The 27,801-nt window shown below is 47.0% G+C and overlaps 1 protein-coding gene across 1 annotated transcript; it reads left to right on the top strand.

Moving 5' to 3' along the window:
* Positions 1-5,819: 5,819 nt before the first annotated feature.
* On the top strand, positions 5,820-27,218 carry Nipsnap1 (nipsnap homolog 1). Its single transcript, XM_057772079.1, has 10 exons — positions 5,820-5,948; positions 17,476-17,603; positions 17,820-17,865; positions 18,135-18,229; positions 22,283-22,353; positions 22,496-22,636; positions 22,882-22,913; positions 23,230-23,324; positions 24,908-24,991; positions 26,400-27,218. Exons 1-10 carry the CDS (start codon positions 5,851-5,853, stop codon positions 26,462-26,464), a joined length of 855 nt encoding a protein of 284 aa, XP_057628062.1. The 5' UTR covers positions 5,820-5,850; the 3' UTR covers positions 26,465-27,218.
* The last annotated feature ends 583 nt before the right edge of the window (positions 27,219-27,801 follow it).

Genomic DNA, 27,801 nt, shown 5'->3' with positions numbered 1-27,801 from the left:
CCACGCTGATCTGACCCCACATGTATAACCAATAGGATGGGTAGAAATGACAGAGTGCAACCTACTTCCAAGTCATTGAAGATAGCCTCTTATTCTCGCTAGTCTGGAAGAAGCCAGTTTCTATGAGAGAATACCCAAACAGCCTGCTGGAAAAAAAGCTGCGACCTCCTGCTATTAACTAGCATTAAATTATATGAGTCACCATGGATGGTCATTCTCCAGCCTCAGTGAGGTCTTCAGGAGACCATAGCTCAAGCTAACATCCTGACTGCACCCTTTTAGACATCCCTAAGCCAGCATCACCCTTGTTAACCCCTTCCTCTGGAATTCTGCTCCCACAGGGCCTTGAGAAATAATGTTTTCTTTTGAAGTGAGGATTTGGGATAATCTATTCCACCATTATTGGAAATGGTCTAAATTTTTATTTGAGTTTTGTCCAACTGATTTGCTGGTCTGAACACAGTGACACTGAGCAAGACCATGTTCAGAACAGATGATCCTTCAGCAGCAGTGCGTGTACTAATAGAACAGCTCAGCAAGCAGGGCTAGAGCAAGGAGAAGATACTGGGATGGTGTTGTACAGCCTGGATAGTAAAGCTGTAACTGGGATAACTTTACCTTCCAAGTTTTCTTGGACTGCATGGGTCCCTGGGACAAGGAACTTTCTGTGCTAAAACAGAGACATTCCAGTGTAAACTGGATTATGTTGGTCATTGTAACTAGGGTAGAGGAATGGGTATTGAGGGTACTTCTGTAGTTAGCTGCCACACATCATGGTTCCAATGAGTTTGTTATCCATTGCTTTAGTAAAATAATGGAGGATAAGTACTTGAAAAGACAAAGAAATGTATTTATTATAATTGTGAAGTTCAAGGTTGAGGGACTGCACCTGGAGAGGTTCTTCTTACTAGCCAGGACTCCAAAGAGTCAAGAGATGACATAGAATATCATATAGCAAGAGAAAGCCAAGACAGTCAAACTTGTTTATGTTTCTGGGGATAGAATTCAGGCTTCATACATGATGTAACATGTTGCAAAGAGGGCCTGCTTGTTCGGCTGCCCGGCTAGCTTAGCCTTGAAATTAACCCATTGCTATTAATCTGTGTATTACCACGAGGTTGTGGCCTACCAGCAAAGTTCTGGCATGTCTGACTCTGGCAGCGGCTCCATAGTGGCTCCTGATTCTGCCCTTCTTTATACCAGCGTTTAGTTTAGTCTTTCCCGCCTACCTAAGTTCTACCCTATCAGGCCAAGGCAGTTTTCTTTATTCATTAACCAATAAAAGCAACACATAGACAGAAGGACCTTCCACTCCAGTAACACTAGGCTACACCCTAGTCTTACAATACATCCACTCTCTATTGATCTAATTCCTCAATAACCCACTAATCAATTAATTCATGAATTGATTAACCATTAATGAGTCAGCATCCTCATAACCCCATCACCTTCCATTTCCAATGTCATTAATTTATAACTTTAAGAACCAGGACTTCAACAAATGAAATCTGGGGAACAGATATTCAAAACATTTTGTATGGACTAGAGAGTAAGACCTGCCTTCCCTCCCTCCTAATCAAGAGTGGAATGTTCAAAGCCAAACTCTTTCATCTTCCTTTCCATCCATCTCCAGCTTTGGTTGAGGGAGGAAGGAAAATTACTTCTTAGAAATGCAGAAATAAGAGCCAGGGCTGGAGAGATGGCTCAGAGGTTAAGAGCACTGCCTGCTCTTCCAAAGGTCCTGAGTTCCAGCAACCACATGGTGGCTCTCAACCATCTGTAATGGGGTCTGGTGCCCTCTTCTGGCCTTCAGGCATACACACACACAGACAGAATATTGTATACATAATAAATAAATAAATATTTAAAAAAAAAATAAGAGCCAGGCGGTGGTGGTGTACGCCTTTAATCCCAGTACTTGGGAGGCAGAGGCAGGCGGATCTCTGTGAGTTCGAGACCAGCCTGGTCTACAAGAGCTAGTTCCAGGACAGGCTCCAAAAACCACAGAGAGGGCTGGAGAGATGGCTCAGCCGTTAAAGGCTAGGCTCACAACCAAAAATATAAAAACCACAGAGAAACCCTGTCTCAAAAAACAAAAAAACAAAAACAAAAACAAAACAAACAAAACAAAACAAAAAAGAAATGCAGAAATAGTGCTGTACTGGCACATGCCTTTAATCCCAGCACTCTGAAAGCAGAGGCAGGTCAATCTCTGTGAGTTCAAGGCCAGCCTGGAATACAGAGTGAGTTCCAGGATAGCTAGGGTTACACAGAGAAACCCCGTCTCAAAAAAATAAAGCAAACCAAACCAAAACAACAGCAACAAAAGGAATGAAGGAAGAAAAGAAAGGAATAAAGAAAGGCAAGGATTGGTAAGAAAAGCTGCAGGTCATCCCTTTGTTTCTCTTTCCCTTCCTCCTCCTTTTCTCCCACCTCAGCAAGATTGAGGCATTCAGGAGCTCCAGGCTTCATGTCAAGTATGGTGGTTCATGCAGTAATGACAGTACTTAGGAGAGGGAGGCAAGAAGATTACTGTGAGTCCAAGGTCAGCCCAGGCTACAAAGGGAGATCTTGTCTCATAAAACAAAATGGAATGAAATCTTGGGGTTGAGTGAAGTTGTTACCTTAGGTTAGCAGAGCCAGCACCTCCTGTCCATGTGTCTTATTTTGTGGCTTGATTCTCAAGAGCCTCTGTTGGTTACACGGTCAAAGGTCAAGGTCATCAAGACTGCCCATTTCAATTTATTTTAAAAAATGATCCCTTGTAGTGAGTGAAATAGTGTTGCTGGTAATATCCACCCCTTGATTATTTTGTGATTGGATTGTACTTTCATGCTGGAAGTTCCTTCGTCGTCAGCCAGTTGTGCAGAAGAGCACTGTGAGCAGCCAGATGTGGGTCCTGGGAGCTGGATGTTAGACTCTCCGCAAGAGCCGAGCCATCTCTCCAGTCTGTTTTACTTATTTGTTTGTTTGTTGTTTCTTGTTTTCTGAGACAGGGTTTCTCAGTAGCTATGGAGCCAATCCTGGAACTTGCTCTGTAGACCAGGCTGGTCTCAAACTCACAGAGATCTGCCTGCCTCTACCTCCTGAGTGCTGGGGTTAAAGACACGCACTATCACCACCCAGCCTCTCCAGTCTCTTGATTCTATTTTTGTTTTGTTTTGTTGTTTTTTTTTTGTTTGTTTGTTTTTTAAGACAAGGTTTCTCTGTAATTTGGGAACCTGTCTTGGAACTTGCTCTGTAGACCAGGCTGGTCTTGAACTTACAGGGATCCACCTGCCTCTGCTTCCTGAGTGCTGGGATTAAAGGCTTGTGCCACCACCACCTGGCCAGGTTCTTGATTCTTAAAGGAAAGCACATCCTACCACATGACAACAGCAATGTCTCCGTCTGGTGATCCTCCATCTAACCAACTGTGTTTTTCCTGAGTGGCAGTGGTCTGGGAACCTGTGGAGATAACACTGATGTCTAAAATGAAGAGACCACTCTTTCTCCAAGTCCAGCTGTGTCTCTGATGCCCTTTGTGTGCTTCACTTGGCTCACGCAGAACTCAAGCCACAGGCTGGCAGCCTGCTATGTTAGCTACTCTCCTCAACCCTGACTGGTGCTGCATTTATTTTGATGGTTCCACCTGCTGTGACAATTGATTCTGACTTCTGTTTATCATATTGATACTCAGTTTCCTTTGTAAACAAATCACACAAAGTAAGTTGTATTCATTGTATCATTTTAAGAAAATTCAAGGAGAGGCCTGGAGAGATTGATCAGAATTAGGTGCACTAGCTGCTCTTGCAGAAGACCTGAGTTGTCTCTAACCAGCACCTTCACTGTGGCTCATAACCTGTAACTCCAGTTCTAGGGGACCTGATGCTTCTCACTTCCTCATGCACTGCATGTATTTGGTGCACATATATTCATTTAGGTTATACATACACATATAAACTTTAATAAAAGATTTTTGTTGTTTTATGTTTTTGTTTTTGAGACAGGGTTTGTCAGTGTAAGAGCCCTGGCTGCCCTTGAACTTGTTTTGGTTTTGTAGATCAGGCTGGCCTTGAACTCATAGAGATCTTCCTGCCTCTGCCTCCTTGAGTGCTGGGATTACAGGTGTATCCCACAACTTCCTGGTTGAGTAAATTTTTTAAGTTAAAAAAAAAAACTCAAGGGGAAAAGAATCATTGTTTTAGTTACTTTCTACTGCTGCAATAAGACCTATGATTAAGACAACTTTTAGAAGAGTTTATTGTGGACTTACATAGGTTCCAGAAGGTTGGAGTTCATGACATCATGGTGTGGAGCATGACAGCAGTCAAGGCAGACATGGTGCTAGGGTAGTAGCTGAAACCTCACATATTGACGCACAAGCAGAGGTAGAGGGAGGTAGCTGGGAATGACTGTGGGCTTTTAAAACTTCAAAACCCGCCCCCAGTGACACACCTCCTCCAATAAGGCCACACCTCCTAATCCTTCCCACATAATTTCACCAACTGGAAACCAAATATTTAAACATATGAGCCTATCTATGATGGTCATTTTCATTCAAACCACCACATAGTTTAAATCTAAATTCTTGTGTTGTGGATAGCTCAGTTAGTATAAGTCTGAAGACCTTACTGTGATTCCCAGCACATCACAAGAGGGCGTTGGTTCATAACCCCAGTGCTGGGGAAGCATAGACAAGAGGGAGAGATGAGGGATGGCCACTCCCTCTGCTCTGGAGGTTTCAGCCAGCAGTGATTGGATATTTGTCTGCTACACCAGGTCTTGCCTATCAGTTGGTACAGATAGGACTTGTTCAGTTAAATTTCAGTGTTTCAAGGCCTTAAGTGGGAGCTACCTAGGCAGACTCACAAATGTGAGGGAGTCAGGAAGTTAGTTATGTCCTCTGCAAGTTCCTGACCCCAGGCACACAGAGTGGGAATTACCAGCCAGTGGGTTGGCATTTTTTGGTTGGTATATCTCTGTCTTTGGGTTCCCCAGAGGTCAGCAGGCTTTCCACCTCTGTTTGTGGGCTGAGGAATCAAATACAGGAGCCCCAGATGAATAGATGGTGAAGAGAAAGCTTTTTTTTTTTTTTTTTTTTTTTTTTTTTAATTATGTAGCCTTCATTATCTTGTCTCAGCTTAAGTGCTGGGATTACAGGTGTAAAGCATCACACTCGGGCTCTGGAGAGAAGACATTCTGCTTGCCCAGAGCCTTAACCGCCAGGCTTAAATAGCTGAAGAGATGGCTCAGCTGTTAAAAGCCAGGACTGCTCTTGGAGAACATGAGTTTGAATTCCAGCCCATTAGGATACCTCAAACCTCCTTTAAAACTCCAGCTCCAGGATTTCGGAGGCCTCTGACGCCTGTACACACACAAACGATTAAAAATGAAATAAATCTCTTTAGACGTTTAAAAAAATAAGTGTTGGAGAGTGTCTGTTCTTTTGATGAGATAAACACTGTTGATGCCTTGACCCAGAACACAAACTACGTGTGAAGTCCTGTAGGGGTTCCACCCCCCAGTACCCTAGTAGGAAGGGAACTGACAGGCACACAAAACTTGTATACAATTTTGGGGTATGCAGACCGTCTTTGGTGTGTCCTCCGAATGTCCAGAACTTATTGTTCGACGCCCGCATTTACCGAGGTTAATTCTAAGGTACAGAGTGGGGAAAGGGCTGTTCAAGGAAACGGAGCCAGTTAGCTGCAGAGCTCCAGCAGCTCCGAGGTGTGGCAACGGATTTGGAGGGTTCCCATCTGGCTGTTCTTGAAAGGTAGGCTGGCGAGGCGGAGGCGTGGCTTTCTCTAGCCCCGCCCCCTACACCGGGTTGGGGCGTGGCCTTCCTGCGACCTGCTCTGGTCCAACATGGCTCCGCGGTTGTGCATCATCTCTGCAGCGGTACGGCGGCTGCTGGGGAAGCAGGGACCCCGAGCTGGGGATCTCGCGGCTGCGGCTGCTGTGCGGTGAGAGACCGACGGGGCCGACCGCGTGCCCGGAACAGGGGCAGGGGAGGGGGCTGGAATGAAGAGCAGACTCTTGGGTTTAGAATTCAGGGGTTAGAGGAGGAGCTGCCAGAATGAAGGCCTGAGGAGAGTCTGAGAATGAGGGAGGTGAAGAGATACGGGTAGGGTTTTATTTTTTAAGCAGGTTCACACTACTTGTGATTCGAACTCGGAATCCTCTTGCCTCGGCCTCCTAGATATTACTGGCGTGCATTATCATGCCTTGCCGGGCAGGTTCTTTGTCCTGTTTAGGAGCTGGGTCTGGGCTGAGAATAAAAAATGAGGTGAGTGGGAGGGACAGGTCTTGAGCACTGGAGCGGGGAGTGGGGGAGCGAAAGCAGAGGACAGTGGTAGCAGCTCTCTAGTCCGTCCTTTGTGATTTAGCACGCGCTGGGGGCTTCTGGGCCAGGCAGCTCCTCCCTCAGGAAGTTGAAGGAGGAAAGAGAGGACTAGGGTACAGTGGGAATTCCCAAAGTGGTCCCTCACCATGCACTGTACAGTGGGTCGACAGAAGGGGGTGGGAGTTGGTCAAGGTCAGTCTGCGAGCTGTGAGGAGGCTGCTCTGGAGGTAGGACCCAGGTCTCATGATGCACCCTGCACTTTGCACCACCGCTGGTGAAGAGAGGCTAGGCTCTGGCTGTAGGGCTTGGCTGCCCCTGACTGGCTCTGGGCTGCTCCTCCCTCCTCCACGCTATGCCCTGTGCTAACTAACCCTATCTCTGAATTTATCACCCGGAGCACTTCTGACCCGGTGCTAACCTGTCCTTCCCTAGTCGGTCTCCTGTTTCCACAGCCCCGCACCCTCACAGGTTTGAGGACAGGGTAAGCTCAAAGAACATTTGCTATAGAAGAGAAAACATCTGTCCTCACACCTGTGGAAAGGAATTCGCGCTCCTCCTGCCCCAGCCCAGGAGTGAAGCCATAGAGTCCCCCATTAGATCACTGTGCACGGGAACTTTTGGAAAGCGGAGATATCGGAGTTGGACTTGGGTCCGTCCAATACTGGATAAAGAGGGGAAGCCGACATTGGGAAAAAGCCTGGGTTGTACCTTGTAAACAACCTTTTGTGGAGGGATGACCTTGGATAGAAGGAGGAAACAGGACTTGTCTGACAGGATTGTTTTGTGTGTCTGGGAAAAGAATCCAGGAGCTCAGGTGCGCTAGGCTGGTGCTCTTTCTTTGAAACCATACTGTCTCTAGACCTCATTGGATTGTTGAGAACTGAAGAAGCCATGTTTGTGTTACCCGTTGCCCAAGCCTGGGCCTCAAGCAATTTCTGTCATTGTGAGAGTTGAAAGGATATCCAGAAAAATAATCTTCTTACACTAAAAAATTAGTTTGAGCCTGATGGTGGTGGCGCACGCCTTTAATACCAGCACTCAGGTGGCAGAAGCAGGCGGATCTCTGAGTTGAAGGCCAGCCTGGTCTACATATCCAGCTCCAGGACAGATAGGACTACATAGAGAGACCATGTCTTACAAAGCAAATAAAAACCAATTCTTTTGGAGACTAGAGAGATGGTGCAGCACTGGTTGCTCTTTCTGCATACCTAGGTTGATTCACGGCTCACACATGAGACCACTTACAGTTGTCTGAAACTCCATTTCCAAGGGATCTGACACCCTCTTTGGGCCTTCATGGGTGTACAAAACACTCATGCATAACATAATCTAAAAATTATTTTGTGTGGATGTGCAAATGAACACTTGTATTCATGTGTGTGTCTGTGTGTGTGCTTACGCACATGCGTATCTATTTTATGGCACGTGTGGCTCCCAGGGATCTAACTCAGGTTTCAGTCTTGGCAGCAGATGCCTTTACATCTCACTGGCCCAAGATCATCTGGTTTTTTTTCTATAAAGGAGAGAGAATGAGAACGTGCACAGGAATGCAGGTGCTATTGAGCTAGAAAAAGGAGCTAAATCCCTTGGAACTGGAGTTCCAGGCAGTTGTGAGCCGCCCTACTGATATGGCGCTGGGAACCGACTCTCAGGTCCTCTACAAGAGCAGCTTTGTGTTCTCTTAACCACCAAGCCATATCCAGTCACAAGATCATCTTTGTTTTTTTGTTTTTACGAGACAGGGTTACTCTGTGTAGCCCTGGCTGTCCTGGAACTCACTCTGTAGACCAGGCTGGCCTTGAATTCACAGACATTTACCTACCTCTGTCTCCTGAGTGCTGGGATTAAAGGCATGTGCCACCATCGCCTGGCAGAAGGTCATCTTTAGGAGACCATGTTTTCCAGATGAATGGAGATACTGAGGTTGAGAAAGGAACAGTGGTAGGATCTTTAGTGTGGCAAACACCCATAGGTCACAACGGGATGGGGGAGGGGTTAGAGGCACCTGCTGCTTCTAATGTGGCAATCCTGGATGATTCTTGGTGAGCTTTAGTGTCTTTCTGTTACAGTGGGCATGGTAATCCCTGCTGTGAGCTATGAAGACACGCAGCATTTACCTATGATGCTTACCCTTAATGATTTGCATTGTTTATTATTATTATTATTATTTGCCCTGGCCCCATATTGAGACCCGAGACCACCTCTTCTTGCTGATCTTCAGCCTGCTCCCTATCTTTCTGGAGTTACTCTTGGGACTGGCAGTTCTACCAAAGACTGTGGTAAAGACACAGCATGGCAAGCGCTTCACTTGGTGAGCCAGCTTGCTGGCCCCTCATTGTTTAAAATTTTACTGTAAAAGGAGGGGTGAATATAATTAGAACACACTGTCCAAAATTCTCAAAGAATTAATAAGTTACAAATAAATGTACTGTGAGGATTAACTTGTAGTATGTAGTAGCTGCTCAGTATACAATGCTATTATCCAGGGTGCATACTTGTACTCATTTCACTGGTAGACTGAGGCAGGGGGATCATGAGTTAGAAGCTAAGTCTGGGATATATAACAAGATTCTTTTGAAAGAAAAAAGAAAGAAAGAAAGAAAGAAAGAAAGAAAGAAAGAAAGAAAGAAAGAGAGAAGTTCGTGTTACTCCTACACTAATCTTGTTACCAACAAGTCTTTAGTATCATGGTGGTTCTGCTTGTTTTTGTGTGTTTATGATGTGTTCCCCCTGTGACACTGGGGCCTGAACACAGGACCTCATGTGTGCTAGGCAAGCACTCTTCCACTGAGCTATACCCGCAGCCCCAAACTTCGGTTCTCACAGCCGGAACACCTCTCTCTCTTGTTAAGGAGAAGTGTGGCAGCCAGCTCCAATTGAGAAGATGTTCAGGACCTAGAGAGCTGAGCATCCCAGTCTAGAAAGTTCCGAGGTTCTCGAGCCTTCACACTTGAAAGGCATCAGGCCATTGACTTCCACCCATTGCCAGTGTGAATGTGACGTCTACGGTACTGTAGCCTCGGGAGATGGAAGTGTGAACGGCCGTCTATGATTCCATTGCCTCAGGAGATGGAAATGTTCTTGTCTAGGTGGAATAATTTCTGAGCTGTTGTGGCAGAAGCACTGTGCTAGGTCACACGGGGAGTGGAAGGGAGATAGTCTGCGGCTCGCTGTATAGCTGTGGGAAAAGGCGGGGCTGTGTGAAACCTAATGAAAGAGCCGAGGTGAAACTGTGGGCGAGTCCCACGGTACAGGGCTGGACTGGTCGCTGGGGCAGCTCCCTTTGATTCTTCTCAGGACTGGGGTTGAACTTACGGCCTTGTGAATGCCAGGCAAGTGTTCTACCACAATGCTGCATTCCTCGTCCTTTAACATTGCGTTTGAGACCTAGTCCCACGACGGTTGCCCGAGCTGGCCACTCCGTGTGTAGCCCAGCTCTAAGATAAACTTGGAATCATCCTGTTTCAGCCCTCTGAGTACTGGGGGACCACAGGTGGCTGCTACCATTCCTAGCGATGTAGGCTCTTGTTATTTATTTGGTTAGCATTTTTGTTTTAAGATTAAAAAAATTTTGTTTGCTTTATTTATGTGTTTGGTTGCTTGACTTTTTATGTCTTCTACTGACACTGGAGTTGCAGGCTGTTGTGAGGTGCCAGGTGGTGCTGGGAACCAAACTCAGGTCTGCTGTAATAGCAGTCGTTGCTGTTAATGGCTGAGACATCTCTCTGGCCCTTGTTTTGTGTTTTTGATACAAGGTCTAACTCTGTAACTCTGGGTGGCCTGGAATTTCCTCTATAGACCTCACAAAGATCTACCAGCTTCTGCCTCCTGAGTGTTGGGATTTAAGGTGTATGTCACCAAGCCCAGCCTGTTTTCATCATTTATTATGTGTGTATATATGTGCATCTGAGTGTGGGCCAGATAGGCCAGAGGGGTGCATCAGGTTCCTTGGAGCTGGGTTCTCTGGGGCTGGAGGTGGTTGTGAGCCGCCAGGTATGGGTGCTGGGAACCAAACCCTGAGCTGTCCTGAAACTTGCTATGTAGATCAAGCTAGCCTTAAACTCATAAAGGTTGGGATTAAAGATGTTTGCCACTAGCTGAGCAGTGGTGGCGCACACCAGAGGCCAGCCTGATCTACAGAGTGACTTCTAGGACAGCCAGGACTGTTACACAGAGAATCCTGTCTTGAAAAATAAAAACAAAAAACAAAATAACAAAACAAAAAAACAAAAAACAAAAAAAAGATGTTTGGACCGGGCGATGGTGGCACACGCCTTTAATCCCAGCACTCGGGAGGCAGAGGCAGGTGGATCGCTGTGAGTTCGAGACCAGCCTGGTCTACAAGAGCTAGTTCCAGGACAGGCTCCAAAACCACAGAGAAACCCTGTCTTGAAAAACAAAAAAAACCTCAAAAACCAAAAAAAAAAAACAAAAAACAAAAAAAGAGATGTTTGCCATTATGCCTGCATCTTTAGGGTTTTTTGTTTGTTGTTTGTTTTTTCTTGGAGATAAGGTCTCATATAGCCCAAATTTACTATGTGCCTGAGGATGACCTTGAAATATTATAGGCATGCTTCACCTAATCTGGCCTTTGTTGACTTTGAAAGCTCGGATTGGGTTGGTGGGATTGGGTTGGTGAGATGGTGGCAGTTAGCAGTGCTTTCTGTGTCACCGTGAGACCCAGATTGGATTCCACACCCATGTGACAAGCTGGGTGTCGTCTCATGTGCCTATAGCCCTGGTACTCTAGTGGACAGAGATAGGATGATCATTGGGGCTTGCTGGCTGTTAGCCTAAGGGAGGAAAAAGGGCAAGCTCCCAGTTCAGTTCAAGTAGAGACCCTGTCCCAAAGGAATAGAGGAGGAACCAGATGCTCTTTGCTTGTGTGCACAGATGTGATAATACCAGGAACACACACTCACACTCTAAAATGCAGACGGTAGCCATGCATGGTGCATGCATGTAATTCTAGCACCTCCAGGCTAGAATTAAAAAATTGGATCACCAGTTTGAAGCCAGCCTGTGCTGTGTAGGCAGTTCCAGGCTAGCCTAGGGTGAATAATGGGACCCTGCCCCACCCCCAAAAAAGTTAAATTGCTAGGCCTGCCTCATAATCCCATCCCCTGAGTTTTTGTGCAGCAGTCTATGGGGGAGCCTGAGCTTTCTGAGTAAGTTCTTAAGCTGTGCTGATAGTGTTAGTCTGAGAATGCTGTAGTAGGCAAACCTAGCTCCAGAATTACCAAATTTAAAAGGGAGCTAGAATCGCAAATAGGGACTCAGAGATATTTGGACTTTGCTTTGTGGGCGCCAGGTAGAGAAAAATAAGACTCTATGGGCTGGGTGGTGGTGGCGCACACCTTTAATCCCAGCACTGGGGAGGCAGAGGCAGGTGGATCTCTGTGAGTTCGAAGCCAGTCTGGACTTACAGAGCAAGTTCCAGAACAGGCTCCAAAGCTACACAGAGAAACCCTGTCTTGTGGGGGAGGGGGGGAGAAAAAAGCTTTTATGGTTGGGGAGATAGCTAAGTCTGTAAATGCTTGCCGTGTAAACATGAGAACTTGAGTTCAGATCTCCAGCATCCATGTAAAAAGCCAGACTTGGCCGAGCGGTGGTGGTGCACGACCGGCTTTGATCCCAGCACTCCAGAGGCAGAGGCAGGCAGATCTCTGAGTTGAGGTCATCCTGGTCTACAAAGTGAGTTCCAGGACAGCCAGGGCTACACAGAGAAACCCTGTTTCCAAACAAACAAATGCCAGCTGTGAGGAGTCCCTGTAATTCCAGCGCTGGGAGGAAAAGACAGAAGGTTCCCTAAGCTTGTTGACCAGATTGTCTTGCCACATTGATGAGCTCCAGAGACACTGTTGCAAAAACTTAAGGTGGAGAGTAGTAGAGAAGATACCTGACACCAGTCTCTAGTGCAGATGTTTGCATACACACACGAATGATGCTTTTGTTTGTTTGTTAGTTTTTCCAAGATAGGTGTCTGTGTAACAGCTCTAGCTGTCCTGTAACTCACTCTGTAGACCAGGCTGGCCTCGAACTCACAGAGATCCACCTGTCTCTGCTTCCCGAATGCTGGGATTAAAGGTGTGTGCCACCACCACCTGGCCACAAATGGTGTTTTAAAGAAAGGGGTGTAGGTCGGAGGTGGAGTGCTTGCTTCGTATATGCCAGGCCCTGGGTTCTGTTCTAGCCCTACAGGAACAAAATGCTTTATAAAGGTTAAGAAAAGGAGGAAATGGGAACAAGGAAATCCATTAGGAAGTTAGAAGTAGCGATGTTACCGTAGGCCTTTTCTCCACAGTGCCATTGCTCTGTCCCCTGTTCTATAGATGAGAATGGTGAAGCTCGGCTAGCATTAGAACCTGGGTTTGTCCAGAGATACTGACAAGGTTTTAGTCTCTGAGCACTAATTCTGCTGTGATGGTTGGAATGGAAAGGTCCCCGAGTCTGAGTCCACATTCTGGGTCAGGGCTTCTCTTTACTTTCAGGCTTTAGTCTCTGTCTGGCCATCTGTCTGTCTATCTGTTTGCATCTATGCCCCATTCATTTATTTCCCAAACATAGATTGAGTTTGTGCTGTGTGTTAGCCTTGCTCCGGTTACTGGAAACACAGCCGAACATACCAGATCCACCCTTGTGAGGCTGCATCTGGTGAGGAAACAAATAATAAATAAATAAGATGTAATAATCAAACAGAGGTTTTTTTGGTTTTGGTACGTGATTCTTTTTCTTTTCTTTTTTTTCAGTGCTGGAGATCGAACACAGGGTGTCATGCATGCTAGGTAGGCAGATATATATTCTCCCGTGGATCTTTTTTTTCTTTTTTTTAAAAAGATTTATTTATTTATTAAATATACAGTGGTCTGCCTGCATATTTCATTACAGATGGTTGTGAGCCACCATTGGTTGCTGGGAATTGAACTCAGGACCTTTGGAAGTGCAGCCAGTGCTCTTAACCTCTGAGCCATCTCTCCAGCCCTCTCCCATGGATCTGTATGCCTAGCTCAGGTGTAGGGTTTTAGATGTTCCTGCAGTTCTTGACCTGGGGGTTATAACCCCTTTGGTGGTCGAATGACCTTTTCATAAGGGTTGCATACCAGATATCCTGTATATTAGATATTTACATTAAGATTCATAACAATATCAAATTTTTTTAAAAATATTTATTTATTTCTTACATATACAATGTTCTGTCTGTGTGTGTGCCTGCAGAGCAGAAGAGGGCATTACAGATGGTTGTGAGCCACCATGTGGTTACTGGAATTGAACTCAGGACCTTTGGAAGAGCAGGCAATGCTCTTAACCGCTGAGCCATCTCTCCAGCCCGACAATATCAAAATTAAAGTTATGAAGTAGCAACAAAAATAATTTTATCGCCGGGCGATGGTGGCGCATGCCTTCAATCCCAGCACTCGGGAGGCAGAGGCAGGCGGATCTCTGTGAGTTCGAGACCAGCCTGGTCTACAGAGCTAGTTCCAGGACAGGCTCCAAAGCCACAGAGAAACCCTGTCTCGAAAAAAACCAAAAAAAAAAAAAAAAACAACAACAAAAAAATAATAATTTTATGGCTGAGGTCACCACAACATGTAGAACTGTATTAAAGGGTCGCAGCGTTAGGAAAGTTGAGAACCACTGCATAGAACAAAACAAGGGAGCAAAGTGAGAAAGACTGGGCAGGGCAAGGGTAGCAGAACATCAGGAATTCACTAGAAAAGTAAAATTTGAACTCTTAAAAATGTGTACTTTGGGGCTGGAGAGATGGTTCAGTGGTTAAGAGCACTTGCTTGCTGCTGCTCTTGTAGAGGACCGGGGTTCAGTTCCCAGCACCCACACAGTGGCTCCCAGCCATCTGTAACTCCAGTTCCTAGGGATCTAATGCTCTTTTCTGGCACACATGTGGTGTACATACATACATCCAGGTAACATTCACACACATTAAATTAATACATCCTTAAAAAATATGCTTGAGGGTGTTGGCTTGAAATGGAGAAACTCTCTGGGTCTGAACAAGTCCCTTATTAGATTTTTACTTATATAATACAACATTTCCAACAACTAGGGTTGGAGAGCTGACTTAGCAGTTAAGAGCACTGGCTATTCCTCCAGAGAACTGGGTTTAATTCCCAGCATCCACATAGTGGTCCACCGCTGTCTATAACTCTAGTTCCAGGGGATCTGATATCATCTCCTGGCCCCCAAGGAGCCAACATGGAAGTGGTGCACAGACAAACATGTAGGTGAAATATCTGTATACATAAAATGAAATAAAAATTAATGTAAAAGAAAAGGCCTAGCTGGGTGAGCTGCTGTGTTTTGCTTACTCAACACATGGGGAAGCAGACCTGCAGAAATAGAATGGCTGGAGAAGAGGGAAGGCATCAAAGCTCCAGGGACCTCCCCTGCCCAGTCTTGAAGCCCTTGGGCTTGCTTTTCCGGGCTGGCCACTGGATATTTACCTTGGCCATTAGTGATGTTAATGAGTTACTGAGAGCCTAGCTCTGGAGCAAAGGTCTTGGTGGGCAAATAGAGCCACTTTCCTGCCTGTCACCACCTCCTCCTGGGGAGTCAGTCACACCATTCAGAGCAAAGGCCATGCCCTTCGGTGTCCCGCCTGAGGGACTGGTTGTCAAGGAAAGTGCTGTTCTCTGATTTTCCATATTCCCTTGGCAAGTTCCTTGAACTGTGAGCTTCTCCTCCATCCTGAAGGTGGCAGTAGTAGTACCCACACTCTAAGGGTTGCATGGCTTCATGGAGCTCCTGCGGTGAAGTTCCCAGAGCCTGGCTCAGGCACCCTAAGTCACCATGCATCCCACCTAAGGACACTTGTCCTTTTGCTCTTTGCTGTGAACAAATACATAATACATGTACAATAACTGAAGGAGCCCATGGTGTTAGACGTGTTTAAGCCAGCATTCTCGGTTTATGAAACGCTAACCATCTTCCCTCTCCCAGGTAAGCAGCAGAGTCCTCATTGCTGTCGGCTACTTTTCCCATGACCAGATAGATTCCTGACAAGGAGCAGCTCAAGAGAGAAGGGCTGACTGTGTTTGAGTGAACAGTCCACAAAAGCGGCCAGAGCCTGATGTGGCTGCTTGTGTTGTATCTGTAGTCAGGAAGCAGGAGAGATGAATTCAAGGGCTCATAGGCTTTCCACCTCCCCCGTTTCCTCTTTTATTCAGTCTAGGTCTCTAGTCACTGAGTGGGGTGAGTCTTCTCAGTTAAACTGCCAGAAACACCTCACAGACAAGACCAGAGGTGTGTCTCCTAGGTTATCCCAAACCCAGTCAGGTGAACAATGGCGATTAGATATCACACCCTTTGCTCATGTTTTACTTCCTGTAGTTTTAGTTATCTGCTAGCAACTCTTGTCAGAAGATATGAAATGGAGTCAAGTAGTGGTGGTGCACTTGGGAGGCAGAGGCAGGCGGATGTCTGTGAGTTCCAGGACAGCCAGGACGGTTTCACAGAGATCCTGTGTCAAAAAAAAAAAAACAAAAACACACCAAGGAAAAAGAAGTGGAAAATTTCAGGAATAGACCACATCCATAAATACTTATTTCAGGATAGTGTTTTAGAACTAGATTAACCATTTCAGCCTTTTCTGATGATAGAGGGTTGCCAAACAAGCATGGAAATCATACCATAATTTTGATGCTTTCATTTAATTCTTAATCTTGAAAAGGAAAGCTGAGCATTTTCAGACTGTAGGCATGGGGCGAGAGGGGGGAGGGGCAAAGCAAGGATATGTTCTAGAGAACAGTGGGTGGCAGCCTGATAGGCTCTCCCTTCCTCATTCCCTTCTGCTTACAGAATTTGCTTCTTCCATTGCATTAAGAATGCTGGGAATATTTTATCTGTGGCCATTATTCTAGGGGAAAGTGGTGAGGCTTAGTTGCGTTTCCTGAGAACGTGGAAGAGCGGGATTGGGGAGTGGAGGGGAAGGCTGTTGGTCAGCTTGGTTGTTATCCTAAGAACTGTCAGAGTGGGCCTGGCAACGAATAATGGGCACTTGAGTTAGAAGCCTGGTGGCTTCTAGTAGGGTCAGAATCTCTGAGTCACGTCTAATCAGGGCAACATGGGCAGCGATGAGACCCCTTCCTTTCCAGATGACTGTGTACACATACATTACATGAAAAAGAAATTACATTTCTGCCCTTGGTGAACGCAGTTCTGCCTTTGAGGTTATCACCCAGAAAAAGTCCAGATTTTAGGGCCTCTGTTCAGCTCCGTCCTGCCACCAAGAAGCTGTCAACACCTATGAGCCAGGTAGTCTGGGGTGGGGGTGTTGTAAGGGGGCTCAAGGTGAGGATCTGGCAATAAATTTTGTGGTAAGTTCTGGAGTTTGTGCAAAGGTTGGGTATTTGTTGACTCTGAGATCCAATAGAGGGCTCTTGAACTGACATTGACCTGATGGAACATATAAACTGTCATACTGGTCCAGGGTTAATTTGGAGTCCTTTCCAGCCACAAGGGTGACAGCTGTCCCATGCCACGGGGGCTAATGACTTGGAAGGGTCAACGGCTAGGCTCCCCGAGGGCCCCAGGATTTGAGTTCAGAATTCCTGGGAATTCTGTTCTCTCTTATCTGTGTACAGAGAAAAGGGCTTGGTGATGCAGGAAAAGCTGATGCTGCTACAGAAGTCCTGTAGGACCTTGGGGAACAGGAAGAAGGAACTTGTAAGATTGTATCATAGAACTCAGAAGGGCAAAAGGAAGAATTTTGACTGCTCACAGGGGAGTAGAGTGATTGTTTGCCTTAGGTGGGCCAGGGTCTTTGTCATCACAAGGGTCCCATCTGGTGGGCATCAGGCATGGTGAGTTTGGGGGTTGCTCCTCTTAGCAATAGATTGTGATGTGTGGCTGGAGAACCCCTGGGCAGGGAGTGAAGGGAGAGAGATGGGAGGCACAAATTCTCTCCTGGTCTCCTGGGCCCTGCAAGGATACAGATGCAGACTGAGCAGCTGCAATCTCTAGAAGGCACCGTCTGCCCAAGTGATGACACTGCACTCTAACTGCTGAGGGATTCCATGGCCGTCTTCAGAAATGTATGTAGGTCATTGGGTCAAGGAGCAGCACACCAGCGCAGGGGGATGGCTAGGGCTCCCGTGTCCCCACGTGGCCCTCTCAACCTCTCTGTTCTGCAGCTTCTATTCCAAGGACAGCGAAGGCAGCTGGTTCCGCTCCCTCTTTGTTCACAAGGTGGATCCTCGGAAGGACGCCCACTCCACTCTGCTGTCCAAAAAGGAGACTAGTAATCTCTACAAGATCCAGTGTGAGTAGCTGCTAAGCTGGCTAGCTGCACCTCAGGTTTCTCTTTTGTGGGTGGGTTCGGGGTAAAGAGCTGGGATCCTGGAGATGAGAGGATGAGGATCCCGGATGCTGTCCTGAGAGCCTTGGCCAGATTTGGGACCTGCTCACCCGGACACATACATAGAAGCGTGTGTGAGTACCGCATGCATTCACTTCTGATCTCTGTCCTGTGTTGCAGTTCACAATGTGAAGCCCGAATGTCTGGATGCCTACAACAGTCTGACGTGAGTCCTCCCTCTACTGTTCCTAGCCACTGTTGGGAGGTAGGGGTAGAACCCTCTTTCCCCAAGAAACCCTTAAATCATTCTCTGCTTCATTCTCCTGCCGAAGTCAAGAGGTGTGGATTCTAGAGCTGGAAGCCTTAAGGATGTCTTCCCCACCTATGTTTCTTAGAGAGGAGACAAACTTAGCTCCAGGGCCCGAGTTGGAACCTTTACCTCCCGGCCCTTAGTGGTCAGTACAAGCCCTGCTCTTTCTTGTGCCCCTCCCACAGGGAGGCTGTGCTGCCTAAGCTGCACCTGGATGAGGACTACCCCTGCTCGCTTGTGGGCAACTGGAACACGTGGTACGGGGAGCAGGACCAGGCAGGTGAGCTTCCCTTGTGCCACCATTGCCACCCAGCCCCTGTCTCCAACAGCTGCCATGTCTGACTGCCCTCCTCTCTCCGCAAGGTCTCTGGGGGTATGGGGAAGTGTGTTTTTCTCACACCCCATTGCCCTACTCAACCTCTTGTGGCTCCTCCGTGCTCTCAAGCAGCCCGTGGGGACCACGAGTCTGTCCTTGCCCAGTCCACAGCCCCACTTCACTACCCCCTCTGCTCACTGTGCTGCCGGCCTGTGATTCGTCAGCCAGGACAGAACGGCTCTACTTGCCATTCTGGTGACTGAACTGAAGCATTTTTTTCTCCCTTGCCTGCTTTACTTGGATTGATTTATCTGTTTTTTGTTTTGTTGAGATGGGGACTCACTGTGTAGTCCAGACTGGCCTCTAGGGCATACTCTTCCTGCCTCAGCCTCCTGAGTGCTGAAATGATCTGATCACTTGGCTTTTTATTTTTTTGGTTTTGGTTTTTCAAGACAGAGTAGACCGGGCTAGCGTCGAACTCATAGAACTCCGTCTCCCTCTCAAGTGCTGGGATTAAAGGCATATGCCATCACACTTGGCTTATATGTGCTTGTCTTTTAAAGTTATTTTCAAATTTCTTTATTTGGTGCGTGTGTATACATGGTGTGCATGTGCTGTGGCGTGCCTGTGGATGTCAGCTGACAATGTTCTTTTCTGCACCTTGTTGAGGCAGGGTCCCCTTTGTTTCTGTGTGCACTGTGTGCACTCCAGGCTGGATTTCAGCCGTGCATGTGTATGCTTCCATACTGGGATCAAGCCCTGATTGTCTGGCTTATGTAGCAAGAAGTTTTGGTTGCCGAGCCCTTGCCTGTCTTACTGTTTTATATTTTGGTGTAGACATGGCATCCTTCTGAAAAACTGGATTCTTTGCATTTTTTGCTGGATCAGGTACTATCCTTGTTGGGTCAGGCTCTATCCCTGGCTCTGACCTTCACCTCTTCATTCCCTGATCATGTATCCTCCCTGTAGCTACCGAAATACTTTCTTGCCTTCTCGTATGCGTAGTGAGTTTTGGGATCAGGGCTATGTCTCTCTCTCTCTTTTTTTTTTTTGTTTTGTTTTGTTTTTGTTTTGTTTCGAGACAGGGTTCTCTGTGGCTTTGGAGCCTGTCCTGGAACTAGCTCTTGTAGACCAAGCTGGTCTTGAACTCACAGAGATCCACCTGCCTCTGCCTCCCGAGTGCTGGGATTAAAGGCGTGCGCCACCACTGCCCGGCTAGGGCTATGTCTTTTTGTAGTACTTAGTACTCAATATAAATATTTCCTCTCTTTAAAACATTTCATGCTGGGGAATAGGGTAGGCTAAAGCAATGGCTCAGGGGTTAAGAACACTGGCTGTTCTTCCAGAGGACTCAGGTTCCATTCCCAGCACATACATAGTGGCTTACAAGTGTCTGTAACTTCAGTGACAGGGGAATCTCACACCCTCTGCCGGCCTCCACAGGCGTGCATGTACATGGTGTACAGACATGCATGTAAGCCAAACACCTATACTCATAAAATTCAAAAGTAAATAGTCCTTTGAAAACTTATTTTCAAAAACTTAATGCTGTGGCCTGGAGGGGTGTCTAATCAGTTCAGAGCCCTTTTTTTTTTTTTTTTTTTTGGTTTTTCGAGATAGGGTTTCTCTGTAGCTTTGGTGCCTGTCCCGGAACTAGCTCTTGTAGACCAGGCTGGCCTCGAACTCCCAGAGATCCGCCTGCCTCTGCCTCCCGAGTGCTGGAATTAAAGGCGTGCGCCACCACCGCCCAGCCTCAGAGCACTTTTTGTACTTGCAGAGGACCTGAATTCAATTTCTAAAATCCAGCTATTACACAACCATCCGTAATCCCAGTTCTGGGGAATCTACACGTCTTCTGAGCTCCATGGACACCAGACACACACGGTACACACACGGTACACACACATGCATTCAAGCAAAGCGCTCATACTCATGAACTTAATCTTGAAAAAAAACTGTTGTTTTAAAAGCTCATGCCGACTGACTCCTGTAATCCTAGGATTTAGGAGACTGAAGCAGAAGGATTACTGTGAATTTGAGGATGCTCTGGTCTACAGAGTGAGAGCCACACCAGCCAGGTCTACAGAATGAGACTATGTCTAAAAAATTAAACCCAAACTTAACCAAAACAATCAAAAACTTCACAGTTCCTCAGTCATCTTTGCTGCATTCAGGTTATCCATGGAATCTGCCATTGGTAGACAGCTGTGAACATTTCCCGAGTGCCACAGCCATCGCAGACAATCCTCTGAGCTTCCCAGCATACGCCCAGCAATGGAGCTCATCACCCCATAAGACAACCTGTCTCAATCCTGATAAATGTGTGTCTAATAAAAAACAACCTGTAAACCTAGTGTGTGTACACATTTGTAATCCCAGTTCTTGGGAAGTAGAAGCAGGAGGTTCACCGTAAGTCCAGGGCCAGCTTAGTCTACATATCAAGTTCAGGTCAGTGGGGCCTCATAGAGACCCTGACTCAAGAAATAAAATAGGAAGTCTGTACAAAGAGTTCTGTAATTACCTGTTCTGTGTGGGTGGTATGTGTATGGAGGTCATGTGTATGTTGGCATCTCTGTGTGTATCCTCCTACCCCTAACCACAGGCTGGTGTATTCGGGTATCCCAGTCCTTTCCCACCCTTACCTTCTTTCCTCCACCCCTTTTTACACAGCTCAGGCTGACCTCGAACCTTCTGATCCTCCTGTCCCCATCCAAATGTGTGTCACCAGCCCAGTTTTATGGGAATTTGATCCCAGGGCTTTGTGCAGGCTACTAGTTGATCTATAGCCCCAGCCTGCCTCCTCCCTTCAGAAGGTGAGGTCTCCCTCTGTTACCCAGATATTGGCTCAAGGCATCATCCTGCATCAGCTTCCCAAGTGGCTGGAACTATGTGTCCCTGTCTCCAGACATAGCTGCAGTTTTTATTTTTATTTTTCTCTTAAGTTCACTGCCTTGGAACATTCTTGTTCTGTAATTGGTTGGTTGTGTTTTGCAGTGCTAGAAATGGAACTTAAGTCTCCTGCTGTTGGTTGTTTTCCTCTTTGGACCCTTATGGGCTCTTTTGAAGAACCTGTTACCCAGCTCCCAAATAAATCACATCACAGAAGCTTTTTATTACTTATGAATGCCTGGCCTTAGCTTGGCTTGTCTCTAGCCAGCTTTTCTTATCTTGAATTAGCCTGTCTACCTTTTGCCTCTGGGCCTTTACCTTTCCTTACTTCTGTGTTTCTTGCTTTACTCCATGGCTGACCGTGTACTGATCCCTGACATCCTCCTCATTCTCTTTCCTCCTCCTCTTTCAGCCTTCTTGTTTCTCCGGTTTATTCTCTCTGCCTGCCAGACCTGCCTATCCTTTCTCCTGCCTCGCTGTTAGCCATTCAGCTTTTTGTTAGACCATCAGGTGTTTTAGACAGGCAAAAAAAATCACCGCTTCACAGAGTAAACAAATACAACATAAACAAAAGCAACACATCTTTACATCCTTAAACAATGTTCCACAGCATAAGCGAAAGTAGTGCACTTTAAAATGATAATCCCCAACACCTACTATTAGACAAGTGCTCTACCGCTGAGCTACAGCATCAGCTTGGAGTGTTCTGTTCAGCCCTGTGTTTCCTGGTGTTCCTAGGATGGAAGACACTCAGATCACCTTTTGTTTGGTTTTGTTTGTGATGCTGTAGATGAAACCCAGGTCCTTCTGAGGGCCAAGCATGTGTTTTATCAGTAGCTACCCCCTATCCTCATCTAATCCTCTTGTTGTTGCTATTTTAGAAATGGTGGGATTTTGTGGATGAGGACATTGAGTCCTAGAGGGGTCAAAGAATAATACCCAAGCAGAACAACGCTAGTGGTCTCCTGGGCTTGCATCTAAGGTCACCCCCCACCCAGTGCTACTCTTCACCAAGACAAAGGGCACCAGGAGACCCCTGCTCTGTTGCTACGTACACAGTCCAGCCTTGGTGCTGGTTAGTCAGGCAGGCTCTTGGTATCCCCTTGACCTGTATCCTATCCCCAACAGTGCACCTATGGCGGTTCTCAGGTGGCTATCCAGCCCTCATGGACTGCATGAACAAGCTAAAAAACAACAAGGTATCCCAGCATCCTGTGTGCATGTGTCTTCCAGCCCAGCCCTGTGTGGAGGGAAGTGTGGGAGATTCCTCTAACCCACAGAGCACACTGACAGGGTAGCATAACCCCCTTGGCTACTGTGCCTACAATGCCTTACATTCAGGAGTACCTGGAGTTCCGAAAGGAACGGAGCAAGATGCTGCTGTCCAGGAGAAACCAGTTGCTTCTGGAATTCAGCTTCTGGAATGAACCACAGCCCAGAGCTGGCCCCAACATCTATGAACTGAGGACATACAAGCTCAAGGTACCTGGCTTCCAACAGAGCCCCTCCTGCTTGCTTTCTTCCCTCTGTTGTGTTGCTTTGCAAGAGCTCAGGTTAGGAGGGCCTGATGCTCCTCCCTCCTTATGAGCTCAGAGCAGAGAGAGGTATGTGCATTCCTATGCGTTGCTGCACACCAGGTGTGAATCAGGCTAGTTTCCCATCCCTGCCCCTGTGATGTTGGGAGTCCAAGGTGGTGCTCACTTCCTTCTCCTCTGCATCTCTTTCAGCCAGGAACCATGATTGAGTGGGGAAACAACTGGTAAGTGGGAGCACTCGTTTTGGGAATGTGGTGGTCCCTGCTGTCCTGCCCCATTTGGCTCCCAGTGGGCTCTTTCAGGGCATGTTACAGGGAACCCAGCATGCTCTGTTCCTCCCAGATCTCAGAGAAGGAGCCACCTGCACAGTGCAGATTCTGTAGAGGAAAGTGCTGCCAACCAGTCAGTGGCTGCACCTCCAGAATCCATGCCCTGGGCCCCACTTTGATCCCGCCCATAGAGTGTGGCCAATGAATCAGCCTGGCCCACCTTAAGGGACCATTGGCTGGGCCTCTGTCCCATGTTCTCTGCTGTCTCCAGGGCTCGGGCCATCAAGTACCGTCAAGAGAACCAGGAGGCAGTGGGAGGCTTCTTTTCACAAATAGGAGAGCTCTACGTTGTGCACCACCTATGGGGTAGGTTGGAGACACTCAAGGGGCCCCTGTTTGTCCCCTGTCACTCGTAAAACATGTGGATGCGTTTGTGTTCCTATTGCTCTTACATCCTAGCTGAGGGAGATGCAGCCTCAGACAAACTAGAAAAAGGGCCCAATTTCACATGATGACAGATGCTGCAGGAGACTAGGCAGGGGGCGACAGCAGAAAGAAGCACAGGGAACCGGGCGGTAGTGGCGGCACATGCCTTTAATCCCAGCACTCAGGAGGCAGAGGCTGGCTGATCTCTGTGAGTTTGAGGCCAGACTGATTTACAAAGTGAGTTCCAGGACAGACTCCAAAGCTACAGGGAAACCCTGTCTCGAAAAACCAAAACCAAACAAACAAAACAAAACAAAAAAATTAAAAAAGAAAGAAAGAAAGAAGCACAGGGACCTTAGTGGCTTGGATAGACAAGGTGCTTCTGGAGGGTAAAATACGAGTCCTGAACTGACGGCGAGGAAGCCAGCTATGAATTGCTGGGGGAGTCGCAGCAGCAGGAGTAGCATGTGAGAGGCCTTCACTGAGTGGAAAGGAGGAGGGCTTGGAGGGAACTGGGAAGAGAGTATGTGTATGGGATGGATGGAGGAGGACAGCCACCAGATCAGGCTGGGCCTTGAAGGCCATGGGAATTTATCATGGATGATAGATAAAATAAAATAAAAATAAATAAAAGCTGGGGTTTATCATGGATGTGGTGGGTGGAGGCAGCAGCAGCATCTCAGTTCTGAAGCTGCCACGCTCCTTTCCAAGAGTGCCTGGCGGGGAAGCAATGTTGGAAACTGGGCATGGGAAGGTGCTTGCTTTAGTGCACCAGGTAGGCACGGGCTGGCTTCAGGTCGTGGCAGTGGTGTGCTCAGACAGATGAATTGGTCTAAAGATTGAATCAGTGGGACTTGAGATGAACTGCTGGAGGAGAAAGGAGAGCATTCAGATTCTTCCCTGAGCAGCTGTATGTCCTTTTCTAAGACAAGGAGGTCAGGGGGAGCAGCTAGGTCATGGGATTGAAGTGTAACTGTGGTTTCTGGGAGTGTTATATTTAGGATGCCGGTGTTGGGCCAGTCAAATGGTGGTAAAGGCATTTGCCGCCAAGCCTGACAACCTGAATTTGATTCCCAGGACCCTCATGGCAGGAGTGATCTGACTCCTGAAACTTATCTCCTGATCACCATATATTCCTCACTCTGAATAAATAAATAAATGCAATAAAAATTACAAAATACAGATGCTCCCAACTAGAAATGTCACATGGGCACCAGATATAGGAGTTCACAGGAGAGTTTGAGAGTGGAAATAGAAAGGAGTTGCCAGCATACATATATGCTTTAAAATCCTTAATCCCTACCACAGGGCCTTTGTACATGCGTGTGCCACTACTGCCCGGTTGAAATTAATCATTTTAGTATATGGAACTGGATGATATTGACAGCCGTGTTTATTGACAGTCTAAGGAGGGGTACCTAGGGATGAAGAGATAGTAGGGCAGGGTTTGGAGCAATGGAAGGGTCCCTGCACTGAGGAAGGGATCAGATTCTCTGAGGAATGAACCTGTGCCTTTCTCACAGCCTACAAAGATCTGCAGTCTCGGGAGGAGACTCGAAATGCGGCCTGGAGGAAGAGGGGCTGGGATGAAAATGTCTACTACACAGGTGGGTATCTACTCTGCAGGTGGTCTGCTCTGCAGGTGGGTGTCTGCTCTGCAGGTGGTCTGCTCTGCAGGTGGGCATCTGCTCTGCAGGTGGGTGCCTACTCTGCAGGTGGGTCTGCTGGGAGATCAGAGGATGCAAATCTCTGCAGGCGGCTGCAATCCCTTGGTTACCTCCAGTGTGGGAACACACTGCTTTCTTTGTTCTGTTGTGCACTATTGTCCACCCAACCTTTTCTATTGCCTTTTGCATTACCTTGCTGTGTTGCCCAGGCTCATCCTACGTGGACCTTCTTCTCAGTCTTCCAAGTTGCTGGGATTGCAGGCATATACCACTGTGCCCAAGTAGGAACTTACTTTGACATGCATTAGTAGGCTTTTGTCTTTGTTAGTGGGGTACACATTCCACGTAATACAATCCGCCCTGAGGCTTTAGGACTCACACAGGCAGGTGAGCCCTATGTGAGATATGCCCCTGGGTCAGCTGTGCCCCTCACAGAAGCAGCTGTTCCTCGTCAGATGATAATGCAGATGCTGTCTCTGCAGGGAAGTTCTTTGCCCTGATCTACCATCAAAATATGCAGCAAATTTTTTGAACCCACATAGAGACATAAACATTACAAAAAAAATAGGTAAAATTTCTTTTTAAAAAAAATCTGACCTCCTGGGGACTTTCTGTTGACACCCATACCCCCATGGGCATGGTCTCCCTAGCTGTATGAGGGGCAGTTGCACTAAATCAAGCCTCAGCCCTTACAGCTCTCACCTTGCCAGTGTGTACAACTACAGTTCTCTTTGATCTTTGGTTGTTGGTGCTGGAGGTGGAGTCCAAGACCTCATACATATTCATCAGCATTGCCCTCATCATAGAACTGCGGCCTAGGCCTTAGAATTACTTTTCTCCTGGGCAGTGGTGGCACACGCCTTTAATTCTAGCACTCGGGAGGCAGAGGCAGGTGGATCTCTGAATTTGAGGCCAGTATGGTCTAAAGAGCTAGTTCCAGGGCAGGCTTCAAAACTACATTGACCCCCCTCCCCAAAATTATTTTCTTCAAATCTTCCTATGTTATCCTTAATGTGGCTTGCCCTTGCTTTTATCTTATTTGACTTAGTGTGCTTTGTTTGTTCTGGAAGCGAGGGTAGAATCCAAGGGCTCATATATGCTAGGCAGCCGCACTACCACTGAGCTACCTCTCAGCCCTATGGTAGTTTTTTTTTCCACATACATAAGAAAATGAATAAAATTATCTAAAAATATCCAGCTCATTACCACCTAAATCCTTATGCTTTTGACCATTCTCAGAAGTCAGAAGGGACCTCTTCCAATCACAGGTTTTGAGAGTTTTTTGGCTGGAACCAAGAGTACTTGGCTTGCCTCAGGCACCCGGTAAGCTCTGCTTCTCTCTCCATAGTCCCCTTGGTTCGACACATGGAGTCACGAATCATGATCCCTCTGAAGATTTCTCCTCTCCAGTGAGGCTGGCCCTGCCTCCACCGCCTTCCCTTCCTTCTTTGGAGCAAGCTGGAACAGAGGAACTTCTAGGCCTGCCGGCATAGTTTTCTCTCAGCTTTGGAAGAATTCTGCTGGGTCGTGTTCAGCTTGGAAAAGCTGTTTCCTGAGAACTTACAGTTCTGTCTGTACCTGCCCCACCTCTCTCCCAGGCCGGAAGACACTTCAAATTCCCGTAATGAAGAATAGCAACCTTTTAGCCATTCACTCGTTCCCCTGAGACTCCTTGTCTCCAGGCCGTCAAGTCCCCAGCTAACACTGTGGACATGGCTTAGTTTAACAGGTGGCATAACTCATAGTTAAGAGGTGGGGTGTGACGAGATATCAGACCAGGTATGGCCTCATGGTCTCTACTCGTTAAAAAAGCAAGTCTGAGCCTTAATAATGTGGAACTGCCATAAACTCTGAAGTTATCAAAGTCAGGAGGAGACCCAGAATTCTGAGAGGGGCTGGGAAAGGGATGGAAGGGAGGGAGGAGGACTTAGGTACGTGACACAGACTTGAAGCAGAAACCCAGAAGCTGGAACATAGGACTCAGCTTTTGGGTTTGAAACAGAATTGGAAGAGACCAGAGATGACAGAACTCCTTAGGGAGAGGGCCCTAAGACAGATGGAGAGGCTTAGCCATTCTTTCCTATAAAGCGGTTAAAACTGGAATTTGTGTTCCAGCTCTTCTGTACTTTCTCCTTCCTCCAGGCAAAAATACAGCTTGAGACCTATATTCCCGTCTTGAATTTCTTTCCCAACTTGACATCTACCAACCAAACCCTCGTTTTACAGAACCACCAGGCCTGTGGAGTGGGTTCAGTGATTCTGGGGTCTCCTCAGTGACCCCCTTACCTCATAAACCCCAGCTTAGCATGGTTTTGTTACTGTACCAGGGAAATGTGCTGGGATAGTTGATGGAACCAAATTAAATATTTACTGTAAGTTGTGTGGTGTCTTCCTCTGCGAGGAACCTCAGCAGTTGTTTAAGGTGGGAAGCTTCCAGTTGGCTGAGGCGTACCTTGCCCTTGATCTCTTAGAGAAGACATCTTCATCTTCACCCCAGGGCAAGAGAAGAAACTTTCTGCTCCACCCGGTATTCATACACATTTCAAGCCCCAAACAAGCAGGATTTACTCCAAAAATACCAGGGATAAGAAACACGGGAAGTTTTTGAATACTGCATTAGAATGACGATTTTTGTCTTTTGAAAAATCAAACCTAACATGAAGAAAGTGATTCCTTTGTGGAAGGCGGAATAGGTGTAACAAGGGATTATGCCCCTGCCTAAGTAGTGTAGTGACTCTGACAGCGTCAAG

Source organism: Chionomys nivalis, chromosome 6 (genome assembly GCF_950005125.1).
Source record: "Chionomys nivalis chromosome 6, mChiNiv1.1, whole genome shotgun sequence".
Lineage (NCBI taxonomy): Eukaryota > Metazoa > Chordata > Mammalia > Rodentia > Cricetidae > Chionomys > Chionomys nivalis.
The sequence above is the reverse complement of the archived record's forward strand: the minus strand, read 5'-3'. Positions and strand labels throughout refer to the sequence as shown.

Bases quoted from the DNA above. Each gene is read 5' to 3' on its own strand.
- Nipsnap1 (XM_057772079.1), top strand. From the start codon at position 5,851: ATGGCTCCGCGGTTGTGCATCATCTCTGCAGCGGTACGGCGGCTGCTG. The intron at 17,604-17,819 runs GTGAGTAGCTGC...CCTGTGTTGCAG, and splicing joins TAATCTCTACAAGATCCAGT to TTCACAATGTGAAGCCCGAA. The intron at 22,914-23,229 runs GTAAGTGGGAGC...TGCTGTCTCCAG, and splicing joins ATTGAGTGGGGAAACAACTG to GGCTCGGGCCATCAAGTACC.